This window comes from Erpetoichthys calabaricus, chromosome 2 (assembly GCF_900747795.2).
Source record: "Erpetoichthys calabaricus chromosome 2, fErpCal1.3, whole genome shotgun sequence".
Lineage (NCBI taxonomy): Eukaryota > Metazoa > Chordata > Cladistia > Polypteriformes > Polypteridae > Erpetoichthys > Erpetoichthys calabaricus.
In genome coordinates, this window is record NC_041395.2 from 260,722,127 (window position 1) to 260,737,772 (window position 15,646).

At 37.3% G+C, this 15,646-nt stretch overlaps 1 protein-coding gene across 1 annotated transcript in view; it reads left to right on the forward strand.

Annotated features, from left to right (window-relative positions):
- The window catches only part of minpp1b (multiple inositol-polyphosphate phosphatase 1b), a 72,751-nt gene extending 58,906 nt beyond the window's left edge, over window positions 1-13,845 (forward strand). Inside the window, exon 5 of the mRNA XM_028795420.2 lies at window positions 11,664-13,845. Coding sequence (XP_028651253.1) covers window positions 11,664-12,060 — 397 coding nt within the window. The 3' untranslated portion in view covers window positions 12,061-13,845. The remainder of the gene's footprint in view (window positions 1-11,663) is intronic.
- The last annotated feature ends 1,801 nt before the right edge of the window (window positions 13,846-15,646 follow it).

The following is a 15,646-nucleotide window of genomic DNA, read 5'->3' on the forward strand; positions in this document are numbered from 1 at the left end:
TTATTGTGTTAAATAAATGTACTTAATTTGTTCTTTTTGTAGTAGCAAAATGTTCTACAGTAGGTTACTGCAGTAGTATACTATGAGAGTTTGAGGTGAAAGACATTACACTGTACAGGTTCCGCAGTTGGCCCCAAGTTACTTTTAGGGACCTGCAGCGATTAAGCATATGAAATGCTATTATATCCAGGAATAAAGTGGCTTGCTGGTAACAGGTTTTAATATACTTTGATATTCTGTTATGTGAAACCATGGTTTCAGCACCCTCTGTAAAGTATTATAATCTAAAAACCTGTTTACTTTGCCAGCAGCATGGTGTATATATTTGAATGGTACATGGTATTTTCATAGTGACTTTACTTTTTGACTTAAAATGGCAGAATTATTTAATTAAATGGTTTGTTTACTTATAATAACAAGGAGACAAATTTTTTTATTTTTTTATTTTTTTTTTTAACGAGCATTAGAAATAAATAAGTTTATTACTACAATGGTGCCTTTTTTTAGATTTTTGTGTAGAGAATGAAATTCTTTCCCTGAACCACATCTTTTGGCTCTCCATCTTTATCAGTCTTATGAGCACGATCTTGTTTATGTTTGTCTTTTCATGCTTGTTTGTATGAAAACAGCCTTTCATACCATAGCTTTGTTTTCTTCTTATGCAGTGTTGTGTGTAGGATATTCTTCTGTGTGGTTTTTTTTTTTCGGTATTGGGGTCAAACAACTGGTTTAACTAAATTTCAGTGGCATACCATTGACTCTTGAATTCTGCTACAGCCAACTTCAAACAAAGCAGTAAATAAGGCATTTTCAAGCACTTCTATCTGTAACATTATGAAATGCTACCCTCTGTTCGATTGGTAATAACAGGCTTAACTTAAGCACAACATAAACATGTGTAAATGCTTAAAGATATACTATAATTATGTATATGGGAGTTTGGGAAGGACTAGAGCAGCATGTACCTACAAAAGAAAAAAATGAAGGCAAATTTCACAATAAAATATTATAAAAAAAAGCACATTTTGAATAAAGTGTCAGCAATTGAGTATTTATGAAAAGTGTGATCAAGGTTGAGCAGCTGAAACATTGTGTTTATAACTTTTTCCCCTTCAACATAGAATTATTCTTTTTCTCCAATTTACTGTATGTATATGCTTCACAAACTTGCACAGACTGAAATAATTATGCCTAAGATGCACCATCCTCATTTGTACTATTCTGCATTTTTTGCATTCATCCAAATCAAATTCAGCCCTAAACCTCAGGTCAACTTTATTGTCATTTGGGTGGGTTTTTAAACATAATCAAAAAGAAAAAAAATATCCAAGACCAGAATTATAGTTGTGTGTGAAAGTGACTATAAAATTGTAAGCATTTGTAAATTGCTTTTTTATAAATTCATTACAAAACATGCACAACACACTTACAACAAGTTAGACAATGTACAAATGATGTAATGGCTTTTGGCAACTAAGTTAACTGATTTAAATGTTGGAGCAATTCGCATTTTTTATTTACTTCATCCAAGGGTCAATTATCACATTTTTATTTATTAAAGTGTTTTGTAACGAGTCATGTTTAAAAGTAATAGCAGTAATAGAATGCAAATACCTTTGTTAGTAGACTACATTAAATATGTGCTTTTTAACAGCACTTCACAATTGAGTTAAAAACGGAACACAAATCGGCTTGTGGTGGCTCAATAGCTTTCATACACAGCAGATTTCAATTGAAGTGATGTAAAAAAAAAAAAAGGGATTGAGTGATGTGTTTTAGTGATGGTCTGTGACTGTCTTTCAATTTTCTTAAACAAAACATTTTGAAAGTATATCTAACAGTATTGAATAATTATCAACTGAAAAATATCTGTTAATGCTGTGACATGCGAGTCCCTGTCTTGCACCCCAAAACACGAGGCTGAGTCTCAGTACTTTAGCGAAACCAGCTTTTATTCAACTTTAAACAGGAACAGCACGGTTATTTATTGTAGCAGGATCTACCACTTTTCTATACACAGACACAGCAATCAGGCAGGGTCGTAGCCAAGTAATACTGTTCCCTGCATTTATAATGTTCCTTGCATCACCCATTGAAGGCAAGCTCTTTTAGCGCGGCTGCAATCTTTTCTAATTTGGTTTTGCGGTGAACTAGTACAGCGCTGGGAGCCTGCGGTTGCCTCAGCGACCGATATGCTGTCTTCCACAGATGCGGCAATCACACTTCGGGACGCTCTACGGCATGTAATCCTGTTGGGGAGAGTCCCAAAAGAGTTTATAAACCTTACAATACAAAGTGACCAATACTAGTATAAAATCAGTATTAATATTACCATATGAAAAGGGAAAGTGAACTGAAATAAGTTATCATCTAACTATTAAAATTAGTTAAAACACAGTAATATGTTAAAATTATATAAATAAGAACTTGTAAAGGAACTGATTTATTGTAAAACGGGAATACTAATATTACATGATGGTCAAGATTATCAGTGGCTTGCCATGATTGTTTATGTATATCTGACACTGAAAGATTAGGGGCTCTGTACCAGAGATCAGGCGTGTAAGCCACTGAAGCCTCCCACCTCCCGTTGCCAATGTTCATTTTTAAACCCATCCTATGTTTATATACGTTAGGGCAGCTTCACCTTTTCCATGTTATTAATTAGCTGCAGGTTGATAATGTCACTTCTTTACAATAATAATCTGCAGATAATATTGTTTAATCAATTCAGTCTTTTATATGTTTATATAATTGCTTTCCCCTTTCATTTATTTCCAGAGAAGTAATTAATTTTCTTTATAAGTTAACTCACCTAAAGCAGCAACAGAAGGATTCTGCTGTGTGACCTGTTTGAGGGATAATGGGCACTCTGCCCAGCATTTGATTCACTTGCATCAGATATCTGAGCAGCTGACCAATGAGTAAAAGAGTATAATTTACCAAATACACAAGTTAAAGCAACCGCCCTCAAGGTAAAATTGAAACAGTATACAAATTCTTAGTTGAAGACGCATAAACGTTTCTGTTTTAAGATGAAAACTTTGCAAACTTGCTGCACAAACTTGCAGCATGATCTGTTTGAAATACCTGAATGAAAATTGAACTGTCTTGACAAATTTCTTTGAAGAAGTGTGTGACATCTCAACAAAATTGGTCCACAGGGGGCCGTTTTGTTTCATGTGAACAGACAGACAGACATGGGGTTTTGCAACAGGTGTGTTACACATTATATGTAAACACACCTAAAAATGCAATACTTACAGTATAAAACACATCAGCCATAAATGTCTTCAAGGTTAACACATGATATCTTTTGATCCCATGACCTGAATTGAAAATACTTCACTAATCAACATGCAGTTCCAAGAAACACTGAGTACAAGAAAAAAAGAGTGCACAAACATCTCAAGGATGCAGTGATACATGGTTTGCATATACTTTATGGTTTGTGGTTTACAAAAAGAAATTAATTCCGTTTAGATTTTTTGGTTTGAATATCAGGTTCTATGCAGCTTTGTATTTTAAATTACTTGATCTGTTACAGGCTGAATGTACAGTAAACTTACATTATATAGTAATTATTTTTAAATGTAAGAATTTTGGCTTTTTATTATATAAATTCCTTTTTACTTGCATTGGAATTAATTAAAATCATGTTATTTTATCACAAGCAAGTAAACCGAAGTCTCTTGATTGATGATGTGAAATAATTATGCAGAGCTATTGTTTTTATATTTTAGAGTAGAGTTAAATATCTTTGCAGCACAAGTCCTGAGATGTGAAAAGCTACACCTATTTATGTACATTTGACTTACATAATATCAGTTTTATATTTGATGCCTGGTAGGAAGGAAATTGCAGTATTTAGTGTACTTACATTAATGCTGGTTTGGGTTTATTACTTAATAACAAATGCAAGCAGTGAGTCATTTCTAGGTGAGCTGCATTCCATCTTCACATTCCTTTCCCTCATTATCTATATATATAATTCACTAAGCCGCTGACAAGTAGACACCCATGGAAAGCACGCAAGACAGCCACACCCACCAACTCTAAGACCATTGGATACGACGACAACTCGCAGAGCCACGCCCACCAACTCGGATGCGACGCCTCGGAAAACACGCCGTCATTTATGTTCGTCTGTGCTACAGTCCACATGCACCTCTGAGCCACGTTGACTTTTCGGTTATGACGCACAACCGCGTACACCATCGCAAACTGTTTTACACGCTACATACAGTAATTCGCATCCGCAACAAACATGCGTCTTCTTAGATGGTCATGCAGGAACACGGAAAACGCTTCCCTGCCCACCAACACTCTTTATTCCCCGGCCCGCGTCCACCCTCGCTCTCTAGGTATTCACACTGCCTGCTCATGTGCCCGGATGCAACAACTCACCGACCACCCCGTAAGTCGCTTTCGTCTGTGCTAGGAATCCACATGCACCTCTGAGCCACGTTGACTTTTCATTATTCTTTTCTGTTACGACACCCGATCGCGTCCACCATCGAAAACCATGGGAAAGGAACAACGAAGCCCTGCCCAGAAACTCTACACCTCCTCCCACGTGATAGGGAACGCACCTCAGAGCACTGCCCACCAACTCGAACAGCTCATCAAACACCTACTCACTCGCTTTGGTCTGTGCTGCCACGTTGACTGTTCATTTGCCCCTCCATGGCTACCGCTTCAAATGTTTTTCATGGAAACAACACTTCTTTCAATGTTGTACAGATTCCTGCAGATAACTGCATGCGCGCTACACTGAATGGATCAACGTGTGTCTACCCGGCGCAGAGAGGCGTGGGTAAGCCGTTGAATCCCATTCGTGCTGGAAACTGGGACTTGCAATTGTTCCCCATGAACGAGGAATTCCCATTAAGTGCGGGTCATACGCTCGCACTGATTACGTCCCTGCCCTTTGTACACCCCCCCCCTCGCTACTATCATGGTCGGGTGACACAAAACATGGCGTCAATCCAGCTGTGAACCACGTTGACTGTTCATTTGCCTTCCATTGCCACCACGTCAAATGTATTTCATGGAAACAATACTTCTTTCAATGTTATACAGATTCTTGCATCAGGTAACTGCACGCGCGGTACACTGAATGGATCAACGTGTGTCTACCCGGCGCAGAGAGGTGTGGGTAAGCCGTTGAACCCCATTCGTGCTGGAAACCGGGGCTTACAATTGTTCCCCACGAACGAGGAATTCCCAGTAAGTGCGGGTCATACGCTCGCACTGATTACGTCCCTGCCCTTTGTACACCCCCCCACCCCGCTACTACCATGGTCGGGTGACACAAAACACAGCGTCAATCCAGCTGTGAGCCACGTTGCTTCAAATGTATTTCATGGAAACAACACTTCTTTCAATGTTATACAGATTCCTGCAGATAACTGCACACGGGCTACACTGAATGGATCAACGTGTGTCTGCCCGGCGCAGAGAGGCGTGGGTAAGCCGTCGAACCCCATTCGTGCTGGAAACCGGGGCTTGCAATTGTTCGCCACGAACGAGGAATTCCCAGTAAGTGCGGGTCATACGCTTGCATCGATTACGTCCCTGCCCTTTGTACACACTCCCAAAATCCCCACCCCCCCACTACTACCATGGTCGGGTGACTTGGTGGATTATATATAGAAAAGCAGCCAGAACCGCAAAGAACAATGAAAAGTCTACGTGGCTCAGAGGTGCATTTGGACTGTACCAGAGACAAAAGTGAATGAGGTGCTGTTTGGAAAATGAACAGTCAACGTGACTCACAGATGCATGTAGACTGTGCAAAGACGAAAACGACTCAGGTGATGAGTTGGGGGTGGGCACATGAGCAGGCAGTGCATACTGAACGAGAAATCAGCAGACTAGCATGATGGAGGGAGCGGAATGGGTGTCCTTCCCCTCTCCTCTCCTCCCGTTCCGCCCTCTGAGCCCGAGCGCCGTCCACCCCCGTCCCTCTATCTGGGAGGAGAAGGCGCGACGGCGGTCCTCCAGTTTTCAGTCATGGACAACTGTATGTTGGTTCGTACCGTGCATTGTTACAATGTTACTTTTCTTGGTGGTTTATTAAATTACAGATTTTTCAAATGTTAATTTTTTCCCTGTGCTTAAAAATCATTAAAAAAGCGGCCTGATTATGCGGTATATGCTACGCCGCGGGTTGGCTAGTTATTTATGTTTAATCTGTTTATCCACTGACTTTATAGAATAGAATGGAAAGAGAGTAAAATTCAGTTTTCGCAGCAATATATTCAGAGCATTTTTTTTTGCTTGTAGTTTTATTGATCTGAATCATGTCATTTTGCAAAATTGCAAAATCTTTGTGTATTATTTTACTTAATGTTTTGTGCATTAAACTTATTTAGTAGTACAAAAGTGGGCCAAACAATACTGCTGAAGCAAAGGCTGTTCATGTTATCTGAGTATTTGACCTCACCTATTCTTCTATTATTATTCTATTCATATTGATGGTACACCAACAGGAAGAACTGTAGGTTACCGGAGGCAAATGGGCAGTGTGTACAATAAATTCCAGTAGCCATAAGGGAAAAAATTCAGTCATTACTGCCTAGAAAATGTACAGTGGTAATTGTGCTGTCTGCAAGGTCTGAGTTCTTGCCCAGGATTGTGTCCCTCCAGTCTTAATAATTAGTCTGACACATTTGGGCTTGACGTCTTTTACTATGACTATAACAGGACCTTTACTGTAGTATCGTTGAGTATTTAACTTTTAAAACAAATTTTCCCTCATAAGGCAGTAGCTTTTTTTAATTTTCTTTGAAACTGCAGTTTTGCCTAACAGCTTTAGGATAACACAAGTTTATGTAGCTTGCTGATTAGCTACTGTTGCCATTTTGGTTGTTAAAAGTGGACAAAGGTAACGCTAAAATGGGACACAAGAACTGTATGTCATATAATAATAAATGCCTTTTGAAACAGTTAATCTTTTACTACTTAGTCCAATTGTCATTATAGCAAAAACAATCTACTTGCTTTTAGTAGTACACATGGACAGTGGGATATGTTAATACCTGCTTCAATGAAATTTTGACAGGAACTGCATTTGGAGTGTCAATGTTAGTCAGTCTTTGCTGTCTCATTATTTATTCCTTGAATGTGCAATTCCAAAATGTTCTTTCTTTTTCCTTTTTTTGAATCAGGGTTTTGAAAATAAATAAATTCCCTCTTTGTTCTTCTGTGTTAAAGAATAACTGTTCTCTATTAATGTGCAGTTGAAATTGGATTGATTTTAATAAAGTGGAGAGAATATATTGGATAGCCTTGTCATTTTGCAGTGGGTGGCATTGACCTATTGGTCATTTAAGTGAATATGGTTACATTAAAGCTCATTTAGCAGTGTGATATATGCCTAATTATACAGATACCAAGACTGAAGTTAACTTCTACTGATGATCATTTGAATTGTGTGTGCTTCAGTGTCCATCATTTTTTTTTTAATTAACAGACTTTGAATTTTGCAATTATACTGTAGTTTTTTTCTGTCACTGTGTTATTTTGGAAAGCTAACTATCATCTAGCACTTGTCCAAAAGACAATGCATGACAATTTAGTTGAAAATATATATGGTATACAGTCTATTTTCCCTAGAGTACAGTATGTCAAGTTGTTAAACAGAGTTTTCCATTAATAATGACTAAACACTCTACATCCAAGTTGTGTTGGTCTATTGATGCTAGTACAGGCTCAGGGGTATTTCTGATACAAAGGATTCAAGAATTGCTATATATACGCTTTCTCCTTTGTATATTTAATGTAGCTGACATTCAAAACCATATTAGTTATATATATATATTTCAGTCTACCATCATTGTTCCCACACTTTAAAAATACTGTCCAGGTTCTTTAACTGTTTGCCAGTTATTAGGTAGGAATTCAGTAACTGTAAGAAATTTTAAATAGTAAACATAAATTATACATAAATGCATTTTCAAACTCACTCAATCCAATTCAAGGTGAAGAGTACTTCACTGAAACCAAGCAGAAATGGTCCACCAGTCCATGACAGATCAACAGGCAAACACATATAAGAAAATGTAACATATACGTAATCAATTTGAAAATATATAAAGCATAATATAAAGATATATCATATAGTGTACTTTTATAATAATAAACAGACATTCCACATTTTCAAAAACGAAACTGACAAACTAAAATGAGTGAACTTATTTGTCTGTACTATTGTGCCATGAAAATGTATTTGCACCATCCTGATTTCCTCTTATTTTTTGCTTATTTATAACTTAATTGTTTCTTACCTCCAAACAAATTTAGTATAATACAAAAGATAACCTGAGTAAACATGATGCACAGTTGTTAAAAGATCCATTTAATTAAGGAAAAAAGTTCACCAACATCTGTATCAATCATATGAAAGAGTTCTTGCCCCCTTAGTTACTCTATCAACCAATGAACCAAATTTAAATAACAAATTAAATTAGACTGGACACACCCATGCTTGATTGCTACCAGTCTTGTTGAATTTAAATATCACTTAAACAGAACATTTCCAGCAATTTGAAGCATGCTACAGGGTCTTAATAAGCAGCACACCATATCTCGATCAAAAGAAATTTCAGTAGACTTGAAAAAGAAAGTTCCTAAAATATATCAACCGGGAAAGGGTTACAAAGGGATCTCTAAAACCCTAGGACTTGAGTGAACCATCATGAGAGACGTCATCTTCAAACTGGGGAAAACTTGGAAGAGTGGTAAATCTGTCCAGAAGTGGCCGCCATATCAAAATTACTCTAAGAGTGCATAGATGGGAAGTCAGAGAAGAATGCAGACAAACATTGAAAGACCTGCAGGCCTATCTCATCTCGGCTAATGTCAGTGTTCATGATTCCACCGTTAGGAAGAAAACTAGGCAAAAGCCACTGCTAAATAAGATGAACATAAAGGCTTGTCTAACATCTGCCAAAAAACACCTTGATTACTCAGATATTTTTGGGATAAAGTTCTACGGAATCAATAGTCAAAAACGGAACTTTTTGGAAGACATGGATTCCGTTACATCTGGCACAAAGCTAACAGTGCTTTCCACAATAAGAATATAATATCCACAGCTCTCTACCAGACTGTACTAAAGGAGAATGTCAGTTTTTGATCTGAAGGTAATGCAGCAGGACAATAATGCAAAGTCCACCTCTGAATGGCTTAAAAAAATACAATTAAGGTTTTGGATTGGCCTAGTCAAAATCTCCATTGAGATATTGTGGCGGGACCTTAAATGGGCAGTTTATAGTCTAAATCCCTGCTAATGTGGCAAAAATGTAAAGAATTCTGTAGAAAAGAGTGGGCCAATACTTCTCCACAGCGATGTCAAAGACTGAGTTCCTTTTTCTGGAATCGTTGGATGGCAGTTGTTGCTTCTAACAGTGGCACAATCAAGTGTTATGTTTGGGGGGTGCTCAGTTACTTTTTCACATGGATGATCTAGGTGTTGAACTTTTTTCCTTCAGTTAATCAAATGATCATTAAAAATGGCATACTATGTTATAGTTAAGTTGTCTTTTATATCATTCTTAGTTCCTTTGGAGATTAGAATCAATCGAGTGTTATGAATAAGCAAAAATAGAGTAAATTAAGAAGGGGCAATACTTTTAATGGCACATCATATGTTGTAGGTATTGAGTTGGAACACTAACTTTTGGAGTGGGTGTTTGTTCATTCAAGCCATAACTGTTAATTGTCAAAATGCTTATGCATAATGATACAGTGAAAGCCTTATTGTTATATGTATCAGTGCAAACAAAAGACATTTTGATGTCTCGTCATCAGGCATAGATGTTCTAAATTCCATTTCTTTTGCTGGCATGTATGAATAAACACTTGTTCTTGTCATTTTTTGCTTTTTTCAGTATATCCTAAAAAGCAAAATAGTTCATAATAAAAGATAGTTTTGTTCAAGAATTTTATATTACTTACAGCTGTCTAATCAAGTTAAATATAAATCATATTGTTTTCTTTTTTGATTTCTCAAGTGTATGATAATAATTCTTTACATTTATATAATGCTTTCTCACTACTCAAAGCACTTTACATAGTGAGGACAGCCACTTCACCCAGCAATAATGTGCAGCACCCACCTGGAAGATGCAATGGCAGCCATTTTGTGCCAGTATGCTCCTCCCACGTTAGCTATTAAGTGGTGAAGGGGTGAGAGATAGTTAGCCAATTAGAGACACATGGATGATTAGGGGGCCAGAATGACTAAGTCACAGTTGGTAGTTTAACCAGGACACTGGGATACACCCCACCCTACTCTTTACAAAGGATATCCAAGGTTTTATGATGACCACAGCGAGTCAGGACCTTACATTTATGTCTCATTTGAAGGACTGTGCCATTTTCACAGCACAGTGTTCATGTTGTTGCACCTACAGGATCCACATACAAACCACAGGTTAAGTGCCCCCTGCTGGCCTCATTAATACCTGTTTCAGCAGCAAACCAAGCTTTTTCCTTGTGTCATCTGTGTGTGTTCAGTATAAACCTAATGTTTTATATGTACAATTTAAAATGTGAGTATAAAATGTTTAGCAAACATAAAGGCTATCAAAAAGATCCACTGCTGCTATTCTTACAAATATTATGCAAGAATAAATAGCTTGGGCATGCACTATTACCCAATAAGCTTATTTGCTGGCCCATAGATGAGTTTGTGGTGGATGGCACTTCTGGTGGAATCATATATTTACACTAACTATGGCATTTCATACGACAGTAGGCCTCAGTTAATCGGATCTATCAGACATTCTGGGCAACTAAGTGCTTTTTTATATATGCTTTTTCTAGGGTTTTTACCCAGGGTCAACATTATTGGCAGGCAGTGTGGTGTAGTAGTTAAGGCTTTGGACACACACGTAAATGATTTTGTAAGGCAGGGTGGTGGGGGGGTTCTCCTTTAATAGTTTGTAGATGTGAATGTGCATTACAATGAAGTAGTTTGTGATGGACCTGTTAAAGTTTTAACTTAACACCATCTGTCCTGCTTGATCAGAGGACACCACTACCACCTCTACTTCTCTCTCCCTGACATTTCTGTTTCTGGCAAAGTAATCCCTACGCTCACAGCCACAGTATCTGGCACTAGCATTTGAGCCTTAGACTTTGCCAGACTTTCTCGTTTCCATTTCACACCCCACTGTACTTGGCAAATGCAATTACATCTGGATTTACGTGTCCAAGACACTGCCTCTTCTGCAGTTGTCCCTCCACCCAATTGGCTAGTGCTGCATCCTTCGCTTGCACAAAACCCCCTGTTAGTTCTGCACAGAGCATGAAAGTTAAAATAATAAATATTGAAAAGTAAAAAAAATTGTCAGCAAACAAAAAACACAAGTTTTGGCTATTTTTCTTTTTTTCTATAATGTCACCATACTTTAATCAAATTTTGGGGTATTTAGTTTTTCTCTTGTGGAGGGTTTACCTTTAAATAATGATATATCAAAACATCTTTTCTTTGTCTTGCCAAATTCCAGCTTTTTAACTAAATAGGAAACATTGCTTTGTTGGTGGTTCAGTGACTAAGCCAGTCAACTATCTATATACATATATAAATATCTCTTGTTTTACATGTCATTATAAGTTGAACGTGTATTTACTTATTTTATTGTCTTTTTCAGGAATGATCCAATTTCATTTCCAGTTACAGTTCAAGTAGGCCATGCAGAGACCCTGCTTCCACTGATGTCACTCATGGGCTTTTTCAAGGACAGTACTCCGCTGACAGCTGATAACTTTGCCCAGCAGAAAGAACGCTTGTTCAGGACAAGTTTCATTGTGCCATATGCGTCCAACTTGGTCTTCATTCTGTACCACTGTGAACAAAGTTATCGTGTGCAGCTTTTGCTCAATGAGAAGCCCCTTCTTTTCCCTAATTTGGATGATCCAGCTCCCCTGTACTCTGATGTTAAGAATCTGTACAAGGATCTGCTTGAGGGCTGCGACTTTGCACAGGAGTGCCACCTTCCTGTGAAACCAAAAATCATTACTGAAGAAAAATTTGGACATGAGTTGTAAACCAAGTATTATGCGAGGGGGTTATGCATTGTGAGGAAAGAGTGCTTCTTTTTATAATTTAAATGTAATGTTAAAAAGACATGGAGAGGGCACAGTAATCACTGATTTTTAAATACACTTGGCATTATTGTATTTAAAGGATGGGTACGAGCATCACTGAGTCCAGAGTTCAAAATTCCCTACAGAAACATTTCATATTCGGACCAATAAACCACATCTATCACCCTTTGTTTATCTCAAATACTCAGATTCTTTGTGAATGCAGTTTGTTAAAAGAATACATTTATCTAAGAAATTTAATTCTCAACCCATCTTAATCAAGTTTAGGGTTGCAGCAGGCTGCAACCTATAAATCTATTTTAATAAAATAAGTCTCCATTTTTTTTTCTTACATTGTCACTTTAAATACAATCTTAAAATGATCAAACCTGGCTTTTAGTTAACACAGAAAATGCCTTCCCCAGTTACTGAGTTAAGTGCTTAACACATTTAGCAAACTTACAAAACAAACACATAACTATTGTCAGGTTACACCAAATACAATAAATCACAACTGTCGTCATTTCAAGTAGGTCTGAAATATACATACTTTGCTTAATTTGTGCCATTTTCTTTGTAGCGTTTTGTAGCCATTAAGGCATTTTAGTCAAGTAAACTCTGTGATATGTGTGAAAGCCAGCTGACTGACCCATCATTCTTGTGAAATTTGATTTGAAGCGTCACTTTCCAGAATTTCTAACATCTAATTGAAAAGATTCTCTCATTTCCCTAGTTTTTGTAGCCCTGTCCTTGTCTTAGTTGCCAAGTGCGTGCTAAGCCACTTAAGATAAGTGGAAGTTCACGTCTTTAGCATACTGCTGCAATGTTTCCTTTCCTTGATAAACAGTGTTAAATCTGAAATATGAAGTGGTGGCACCATTCCTTACTTGTTGATTCCATGCTGTTACAGAACATTGTATATTTGCACTAAAAGAAGTGGTACTGCTGGAATAGAATTGTCTGATCTTTTACAGTCATGTGTCTGAATCACTATTTGAGTCTGATTTCAAACAACAAAAAAAAAAGTTTGGAAAAGTTGTTTGAATAATTGGACCAGTCAAGTTCAATTCAGTCAATTGTGGGACCACGACAGACTGCTGAAACACAAGCAGAAATGCCAGAGTTCTGCTTACGGTGATACTTTTATTGGCTTTTAATACAACTTAAAAAGACATGATCAAGTGCACGTGAAACCAAAGTTGGTACAGATACACATCAACAAGAATAATGTGTAATTGAAAGATAACCAGACCAAATCTAACTTTTAATCATTGCCGAATTTTAAAATGAATCACTGCCAGTGAAGGTAGGTTATACGTGATCACTGACTGCATCTCAGGCTGAATGCACATATCGTGACTGTGCACTTAAACCTGTGCAGTCACTTTGTTTTTGTATAATTTTTTTTTTTTTAAGAATCATCAGGCTTTTCAGTTAAAATGCCATGGATAGGGGAAAAATGCTAACTATTAGACAATGGTGAGGGAGTTTGTGTTTAAAACAAACCAAGTGTGTGTATGTGTGTGTGTATTACAAAATCTCAAGACTGGTGTAGAAATTGTGAGGCATTTGAAGTTCAGTTTAACAGTTTTCTGGATTGTCTGATTTGTATTTTGCACAAGAGCCTTTCACTGCTCAACTGTCTGTTCTTCTTTGAAAAGAGGATGTTGCAGTTGTTAATGGTGGCATTTTGTAATAGTTTTACTACACCTTTTAAGCAAGAAATAAAATAAAGTATTGAAGTGCCTTGCCTGACTCCTTCATCTTTGCTCACCATTACAAGGCATTTTATGGCTCAAATAAAATTACAATACGGTGTCAAAGTCATGAATTGCCATTATAGACGTGACTTGCCAAGGTTTTCAGTACTGCCATTATGCTTGTATAAGTTTCTATAAATTCCATATTTTATTGGAAGTAATTCTACATGCAGAACTTCTTAAGTCTGAATATTCTGATAGGTTACTCCTAGGCACACCTATACATATAAAAAAAATAGACTAGAGGTAAAAGTCCAAAAACTTTATTTATTCAAGCATGCAACGCACACGCAACTGCTGGGACTCGGCTCAAGGAGGATGACATTACAATTTTGGAAATCTTTTTCACATAACGCCCTGTACTTTCAAACACTGCTGTTTAAATGGCCCTTTGTAGACTTTCTCTTAAACGTTCATTAAATTATCCATTTTAGTGCAACCATGTGGTTTAACAGTAGAACTTGAAACACTTTTAACAAGGGGGCAGGATTTGTCTTGCTTGACTGAACTGCTGAGTTAATTTGTGTTTCCTAAGAAAAGCATCTTTGCCCACTAAAGATAGTGAGCAGTATTTAGCCTGTGCTGTAAGCAATTAGTGAGCAATGTGTTTTACTACTGGACTCCATGCTGCCCTTCCAACTCAGACAGGCGGCTCCACAACATTCGGCTTTAAAAGCAAAGTGCTGGCATGAATAATCGGACTTCACTTACAGTGGGGTGTCTATCTTGAAGTGGGTCATCCTGTGTATACATCTAGCCACCAATCATATGGAAATGAACATGTATAATCGCCACAAACGTCCCTTGTTAAATGTGTAATTTGAAGGAAAGATGGGTAGTAGTATTAACACATAGCAACAGTATGTACTGTATATAAATCAAATAATGTGCTGTATATAATGTTTGGAAAATTAAATCAAACTTTGGTATTTCTGTATCAGTTTTCAAGCCAGAAAGCAACATTTGCCTTTATACTAATTGACCATTTAATTGTAGGACTGGATCTTGGACAGGGATAAAAAAAAAAAAATGAAGGATAAAATAACTAGCAGCAGATACTGGCATTCCATCCATGAATTCATTGTAGGGTCTCCCATTAACAGAGCAGCAACAGACATGAGGTAGCCCTGGATGGTTCTCCAAAATAAAGCCTAATGCTGAAATTGTGAGCTTCTCCTAACAACAAAGATAAGGACTGGCTACACAGAAATGCATACAAAGGTGCCAGCAGCACAGCCAAGCAATTATTGTGTCTTCTTCTCTGGCATATACAGCTACACTATTCACACTCTGTTGGTTCTCAAAACAAATCATATGAACATCAGTCTCTTTACTAAAACACCTTCAGGCACTTCCCAGACTTTGGAGTCAAAGGCAAAGTTTATCAGTGACCTTTGTAAAATCCTTATCTTCAAGCCAAGGCTTAACTACAGTACCCTATGATATTAAAAGTATGCTATGAAAAACCGTGACAGATCCAGGTCTGACTGGACTTTTTGAACTCGACAAGAAGAAAATGAGGTGCTACAGTCCAACAATAAGAAAGGTTATCTAAATAAAAAAAAATTCAACATAATATAATGCAGACGCATGCTGAAATTCATCATGAGAATGCAATTTGCCTTAAGAGAAGTGGACAAAATGTGATCACCTTTAAACGCCATACCAAAGCCAACAAAAACTCAGCCAAAGTTCACAACGCACCCAGACCATAATCACACACTACTCTGGGACACTGACAAAGAGTTTTGCTGATTACACTGTCACAATATCTTAAGCATGCTAAA